This window comes from Dipodomys ordii, unplaced genomic scaffold, assembly GCF_000151885.1.
Source record: "Dipodomys ordii isolate 6190 unplaced genomic scaffold, Dord_2.0 Scaffold114, whole genome shotgun sequence".
Taxonomy (NCBI): domain Eukaryota; kingdom Metazoa; phylum Chordata; class Mammalia; order Rodentia; family Heteromyidae; genus Dipodomys; species Dipodomys ordii.
Genome location: NW_012267330.1, coordinates 1,822,914 through 1,830,787, shown reverse-complemented (window position 1 = coordinate 1,830,787; position 7,874 = coordinate 1,822,914). Strand labels below are relative to the sequence as shown.

The 7,874-nt window shown below is 39.3% G+C and overlaps 1 protein-coding gene across 1 annotated transcript in view; it reads left to right on the top strand.

Moving 5' to 3' along the window:
* Nucleotides 1-7,874, top strand: part of Uggt1 (UDP-glucose glycoprotein glucosyltransferase 1) — a 145,200-nt gene that overhangs the window by 127,292 nt on the left and 10,034 nt on the right. Inside the window, 6 exon segments of the mRNA XM_013028810.1 lie at nt 676-760; nt 1,966-2,054; nt 2,742-2,846; nt 4,104-4,188; nt 5,716-5,898; nt 7,310-7,470. Of these exon segments, the coding sequence (XP_012884264.1) occupies nt 676-760; nt 1,966-2,054; nt 2,742-2,846; nt 4,104-4,188; nt 5,716-5,898; nt 7,310-7,470 (708 nt within the window).

Genomic DNA, 7,874 nt, shown 5'->3' with positions numbered 1-7,874 from the left:
CTTTTTTTCTTTTTGCTTATGTGGTGCTGAGGAATCGAACCCAGGGCCTCAGGCATGCAAGGCAAGCGCTCTACCACTGAGCCACCTTCCCAGCCCAAGAATAAATTTCTTTACAGAACTATTCCAATTAAGTGAAGCCAGTTCTTTGGCTTAGAGTGGTGCATATCATTTCCCACTCCTTTTTACAAGGCACTGTACATGGCTTAGGTCTACAAACATATTTGTTCAGTTCCCCTCACATACTTGCCTTGCCTGGGGCCTTTCACTCTGGTATGTAATCTGAAGAGAGGATTTGTGAAAGAAGTATTGTGTATAGAAATGTTTCTACAAGTGTTTTTATTGGTTTGTTTGAAGTTGTAAGAAAATGGTTTTGCAAAGCTCTTTCCTTTATCACTAGTATATCAGATTGTAATTGACCATTTAGTGCCCTTTAAGAATTGTGATTTAGTGCTGAAGGTGGTAGAATGCTTGCCTTGCATGCATGAGGCACCACATAAGCAGAAAAACCTGGAAGTGGCACTGTGGCACAAATGGTAGAGCGCTAGCTTTGAGCTGAAGAGCTGAGGGACAGTGCCCAGGCCCAGAGTTCAGGCCCTATGACTGACAAAAATAAAAATAAAATAAAGGAAAAAAATAATTGTGATTTGTAATATCTATCTTGGTTTTCTCTCCAAGCCATGATGGTACAGACTCTCCACCTGATGCCGATGAGGTTGTTGTCATACTCAATAACTTTAAAAGCAAAATTATCAAAGTGAAGGTAAGTTTGTTGTGCTAAGACAGACATTCATTAATAGTTGGTAAAAATTTGGTACATAATGGTATTTGTTAGCTGTCATATAAAAATATTGACAGCAGTCTTACATATCCAAGGGTCCAATGTACCCATGATCAGCCAGTCTAGAAATACTACTGTTTATCTTGACTCTTTCAAGAGAGACATCTCATTCATACTATTTTTGTCACAATATGTTGTTTTAATTGTCCTATTTTAGTATAGTTAACTGTTATGAGTCTCTTCATGTGCCTAATTTATAAACTAAATTTTATCATAAGTATGTATGTATAAGCAAAACCATAGTATATTTCAGGATTCCATAGTAGGTTTCAGGCCACTGCTGAGGGTCTGAAATGTTCTCCCACAGGTGAACAGGTAACTACTGTATCTTGAAACTAGCTCAAAAGTATTTTTGGAATTTATTGTAGCAATTATGGATTATTTTATTTATTATTTTTGGTAAATGTGAGTCTGTGGCTGACTCTCAGTGTGTAATGCCAGTCTTGCTTTATATAGTATGTTCTGAGAGAGGCTTACCATTTGTATAGTCCCAGATTATAGTATTATTATTGATCATTTTACCCTGAGAATATTGAGGGAAATGCCAGTGAATAGTTAAGCAATAATGAGCAATAACTTTTTTTTCTTTCTCATTATTTTGGACTTATTAGTGTCTTAAAGTAAACATATTTGGAATAACTAAAGATTATGCACAGTAAAACCTAAGGTTAGTCATACATGGTTGACCTGAAGACTCATCTGGCACTTTGTGTTACTAAATCCTGAGACATGCCCATGGCATGCAATATCTGTGTCCTGACAGATCCACTAGGTTGTACTCCTTCCTTGAACTTACTGCTAGCTGGGCAAAATGTGCTGTGGGTTTACTCAGACTAGTTCCCAAGCCACATTTCATGGTCTTTTGTTCCTTATACAAACTGAAAATAGTATTTAATTACAAGAGGTTGCTAGCTTCTCATTTAAGGCTGTAATGTGTGTATCTTGATGAAGACATTTTATTAGTTGAGTACTGATAGGCTCTGGATGGGGCTACACCTCCTTGTGGGAGAACTGTTGGATTATGTCCTGTTTTGGACAGTGCTTACAGTAAGTGCACACCCAGCACAAATCAGGTTTACTACAGTTAGACCACAAAGAGTAGTAAAATCTATTGCATATCATTCCAGGTACAGAAGAAGGCAGACATGGCAAATGAAGACTTGCTGAGTGATGGGACAAATGAGAATGAATCTGGATTTTGGGACTCTTTCAAATGGTAAATCCCCATTATGAAAAAGACATTTTTGCCAGGAGCAGTGGCTCACGCCTATAATCCTAGCTGCTCAGGAGTCTGAGATCTAAGGACCACGGTTCAAAGCCAGCCCAGGTGGGAAAGTCCATGAGATACCAATTAACCACCAGAAATCCAGAAATGGTACTGTGGCTCAAAGTAGTAGAGCACTAACTTTAAGTAAAAAACTCAGGGACAGCGCCTAGGCCCTGAGTTCAACTCCTCCCCCCCGCAAAAAAAAAAAAATGGGTGCCCTTTGTAGGGCTTTCCTATCCTGCTTCCTGCAGACAAGTGTTACACTTACTTTTTGGAGTAGTACGAATCTCTTTTAACTTTAATGCCTCCCTCTGTTGAACATACTTCCACTGAACATTTCTTCACTGTCATTGGGCTGCACCTGCCTTTTAGAGAGGTGATGATAGTTGCTTAGTTTACTTCCCACTGTACAAATTGCATTCTATGCATCTGACTGTGATCCACCTGTTCCTAAGGCAATGTGGAGTTTTAAAGGAGGTGACCTTGTCATCTCTGGGCCCCTGTCAGAGTGTTGGTTTTTTCATGCCTGCTCTTACTTTAAGGTGGGAACGGGAAAGTACTCACTACCTCTTTCCTTAAGGGTTGTGTGTCTGGCCAGCACTGTAAGATGTCCTGTTTTTATCTCTGTTGTTATAGGGGATTTTCAGGAGGACAGAAGACTGAGGAGGCAAAACAAGACAAAGATGATATAATTAATATTTTCTCTGTTGCATCTGGTCATCTCTACGAAAGATTTCTTCGGTTAGTCTTGTTGATTATTTTGGTTTATGTAAATTAATTTGCTGTAGTGTTCTTATTTTGAGAAAAGGTTTATATACTTAGGTGTATTTGGAGCACTCTGAGAGTTATGAATTACTTGCCATATATCATTTGTATTGATCTCAGCAAGTCTGTGAAGTTGATCTAGTATTAGAGAGTAGCCCTTACAAGACTAGGCCTTTAATATCACACTTGTATCTTGTATTTGGCCATCAAATATTACTTAAATCAGATAGTATAGGCCTTGCAACACTTACCACCTTTTACAGATTTTAGAGCCCGGAGAAATGTGGTTCTTGGGACTAGCCCAAGCCACCCAGCCACTGGCTTAGGAAAATCCCTTAGGAACCTAATCACCATATCAAATGGACTAGCTCAAAGGACACAGTGTTACTTGAAAGTCAGTTTCCTGATTGTCAATTGCTTTTCCTTTTCATCTTCCACTGTAATCTGGTATAGAAAAGAATCCAAATGCTGTTTTCCTCATTTTAGTTTTTCTATTTTCAAGAAACAGCCAACCTAAAATAATGATGAAGGTTCTAATTGAATGTTGACTCAAGATTCCTGAGCTTAGGTGGGTGCCCGTGGCTCATGCCTGTAACCCTAGCTACTCAGGAGGCTGAGATCTAAGGATCATGGTTTGAAGATGGCCCAGGCAGGCAGGAAAGTTGTGAGACTCTTTTCTCCAATAAACTATTCAGAAAAAGCGGTGCTCAAGTGGTAGAATGCTAGCTTTGAGCAAAAGAAGTGCAGGGACAGCACCCAGGTGCTGAGATCAAGCCCCAGGACAAGCCAAAAAAAAAAAAAACCAGAGCTGTGCCCTCCCTGCTCCTTACTTGATTTTCTCCCTCAAAGGGAAGCTGAGGAGGCTGTCAGGAGACACTTACAAGCTTTCCTCAGCAATATGTTGTTGTGGCTTACCAGGAGGTTTGAAGAATAATGTAGCCAGTTGCCAAGACTTCTGATCTAAACTTGTACCATAATTGATGTGGCAGTTTATGAAGTAGCTTATTTAACAGAATTGACATTAACCTCTGTCGGTTAGGTATCTGTTTATAGAGGTATTCTTTATTTTTCCCATTCTACTTGAGAAGTAGGAATGACTACGTTTCTTTTCATTATTATGGTTTTTACTTTGCTTAATTGAGCCAATAGTTAGCTCTACTATGCTCTGCTTAATGTGTATGCTTAATGCTCTTTTGAGGTTTAGAAGCATTGAAAATTGTTTTTGTTTGACAGCATAATGATGCTATCAGTACTGAAGAATACCAAAACTCCTGTGAAATTCTGGTTCCTGAAGAATTACTTGTCCCCCACATTTAAGGTTTGTTTCAGAGGGAAACGGGAAACATTGTTGATTAATTGAAGATAAGAGTCTCACAGACTTTCTTTCTCTGGCTGGCTTTGAACTGTGATGCTCATATCTCAGCCTCCTGAGCAGCAAGACAACAGATATGAACTACCAGTACCAGGCAATTTCTCATGAACTACATTTTTTTCTGAATCATAGATGTCTTTTTTAATTTAGCAAGTACACTAATAGTTTGCTTTGGACAGAATGATTTTCTCATAGACCACTACCACACATTATATGGAGAGAATAACTTCATGCCAAACAAAAATCATACTTGGATAATCTGCTTTATTTCTATCAAGAATTCTTACCTAAATAGATTTTTTTAAGAAATTTTTTTTTCTGTAGAATGTACTGAACAATTTTTTAAATATTTAATAATGTCTCCCTGATAAGTAATTCACTTCTGGTCCCCTGAAGGTACTTGTAGTTAAAATATGAAAGACTTATAAATTGCAACAAATTTGTTAAGTTTTATTTTGTTGTGTTATTCTTTTTTTGGGGGGGGGTTCCGTCGTGGGGCCTGAACTCTGGGCCTGGGCACTGTCCCTCAGTTCTTTAGGTCAAGGCTAGCACTCCACCACTTGAGCCACAGTGCCACTTCTGGCTTTTTTTTTTTTTTTTGCTTATGTGGTGTTGAGGAATCGAACCCAGGGCCTCATGCATGCAAGGCAAGCACTCTACCACTGAGCCACCTTCCCAGCCCCATTGTTGTGCTATTCTTGAGTTAGAACCTAGCTTAGAGAAAAGCTGTATAATCAAGCTGACAGAATATTATACTAAAATCAGGTCTAGACAAATGGACTTTAAAGTTTTGTGCTTAAGTGAGCATGTGCATATTTGTGTGCATGTGTACATACATGCATACACATACAGAGTTAAAAATGTAAAAGCCTTTGCCTATAGATTTTTGTTATTTCTGGTAGTAACTAAAAGTTTTAAAGAAATAGGGATTATTTTATGTAGTCACAAGTGAATTGAGATTAAGTTCTTTATTACCACTGTTTTGGGAAACATTTTACTTGTACTATAATAATGGTGGTCCCAACTTCCACTAAGAGGGTAGATATTGCCAGGTGCCTGTGTCCCATGCCTATAATGCTAACTACTCAGGAGGCTGAAATCTGGGGACCGTAGTTCAAAGCCAGCTTGCACAAACAAATCCTCAAGACTTTTACCTCCAATTGATTGTCAAAAAGTTAGAACTGGATTCATAAGTGGTTAGAGCACCAGCCGTGGTCAAAATGAAGAGTATGAGGTACTGAGTTCAAGCTCTAGTACTGGCACAAAAAAAGGAAGAGAAGAGGAAGGGAGAGCCTGACAGGGTGATGGTGTATCCTATAATCCCAGCATTGAAAAGGCTGAGGCAGAAGGTTTGAGAGTTCAAGGCCAGCAGGTCTACACCATGAGACATGTCTCAAAACACCACCAAAAGTAAAAAAGTCAATTCTTAATCAAAACGAATGATTTCTTAGTATTTCTAATGTCTGAAAACAGGAGTTTATACCCTACATGGCAAGTGAATACAACTTCCAGTATGAGCTTGTTCAGTACAAATGGCCCCGGTGGCTCCATCAGCAGACAGAAAAGCAGCGCATCATCTGGGGCTACAAGATTCTCTTCTTAGACGTGCTCTTCCCACTCATTGTGGACAAGTTTCTGTTTGTGGATGCTGACCAGGTGAGCTATCAAAGGCCAGATTTGTTTGTAGTAGGTATGACAGAGCCTTTTCTTTTCTTTTCTTCTTTTTTTTTTTTTTTCATGGGTTTAACTCTGGTCCTGGGCACTGTCCCTCAGCTCTTCAGCTCAAGGCTAACGTTCTACCACTTGAGCCACAGCACCACTTCTGGCTTTTTCTGCTTATGTGGTGCTGAGGAATTGAACCCAGGGCCTCATACATGCAAAACAAGCACTCTACCACTAAGCCACCTTCCCAACCCACCTTTTCTTTTTTAAACACTGTTTTTCTTACTATGAAAAAGTACCTGCTTGTTTTTTACTAATATTTAGAAAATATGGGAGAACATTGCCCAAATGTGATTACTTTTTAAATTTAATTTGTATTCAGTATATCTTCTTTTCATTTTTCTTTTTTTAACACAGTTGCAACAATGTCATGTATATAGTTTTATGTCTTACCTCATGTATATAGATAGTTTTATGTCTTACCTCATTTATTTAAGAGTAAAAGTTGGAAAATTCAAGTTTAGCAGTTATTTCCCCTCATTTCCCATTGTCTGCCAAAAAGATAGCTGGTCAGTCTATCTGCTGTCTGTCCATCATCTGTTTATCTACCTACCTACCTATCTATCTATCTGTCCACCCTTCCACTCACTTATCTACCCTTCTACTCTGTCCACCCACCTATCTACCTACCTACCTAGCTCTGGAGCTTCCTTTCTTTCCAGTGCTATACTGGAGGTCAGCACTACTATATCTGCCTAAAAATTTGTGCTATTGGTATGAATGGTAGATGAAGCTCAGGGGGATAATTGGCCTTTATAATAAGGGAATGATGCAGATGTTCTTGTAGCTATCAGGATTTAACTTAACTAAGCTCCAACAGCATAAGTGCACTTCCTCCTACAGCCGTCTCACCCGTCTACATTACTCTCAGCTTGAAGGGATATAATGTGTGCCAAAGTCATCTGAACAGACTGTCCCCACCTCTGTGTATTCCCTGCTTCTGGCGAAGCAACCTGAAATATGCTTTCTCATACAGTCACATGTAATCCTAGTTGAGTACTTAATATTGAGTAAGGCATTGTTCCACACTTGTCTGTGGTAACCTGCTTAGCCTCCCAACAATCCCTTGAGATATGTACTCCAAATTATGTCATCTGCAGCTTTCAGATGAGGAAACTGAGAACATCAAACCTATTTGAGTTAAGTTTGTACCTACAGTAATTTGTGCCATACTTCATGTAGTGAGTTCAACCAGTTAGCAATGGAATTCAGACTAGGTCTTGTACCATTACATATTGAGCTGCCTTCCCTTCACCTTCTGTGATGCACTGTGAACTTTAAGAAGTTATATTAGTACCGCTTGCATGCCAGCTTAACAAATGACATTTGATTTTCTTTTCTTTAGATTGTGCGAACAGATCTGAAAGAGTTAAGAGATTTCAGTCTGGATGGTGCCCCTTATGGTTATACTCCTTTTTGTGACAGCAGAAAAGAAATGGATGGCTACCGCTTCTGGAAGTCTGGTTACTGGGCCAGCCATTTAGCTGGACGCAAGTATCATATCAGGTACTGAAAATACTTATATTGGGAACATTTTTGTGAAAGTTAATAAGTTAATTTGTCTGCTTCACATTGTAAATGATAATATATTAATATGGGTCAAAAATATTCATCGATAAAAGCTTTCTTTATTCTTTTTCTATTGGGGGGGGTCCTGGTCGTGGGGCCTGAACTCTGGGCCTGGGTGCTGTCCCTCAGCTCTTCAGCTCAAGGCTTGCGCTCTACCACTTGAGCCATAGCACCACTTCCAGCTTTTTTCTTTTTGCTTATGTGGTGCTGAGGAATTGAACCCAGGGCCTCATGCATGCAAGGCAAACACTCTACCCTTGAGCCACCTTTCCAGCCCCCCACTGAATTTTTTAAGGATCCTGATGAAGAATACTCAAGCAGGAGTGTCTTGGTTTTTTTAA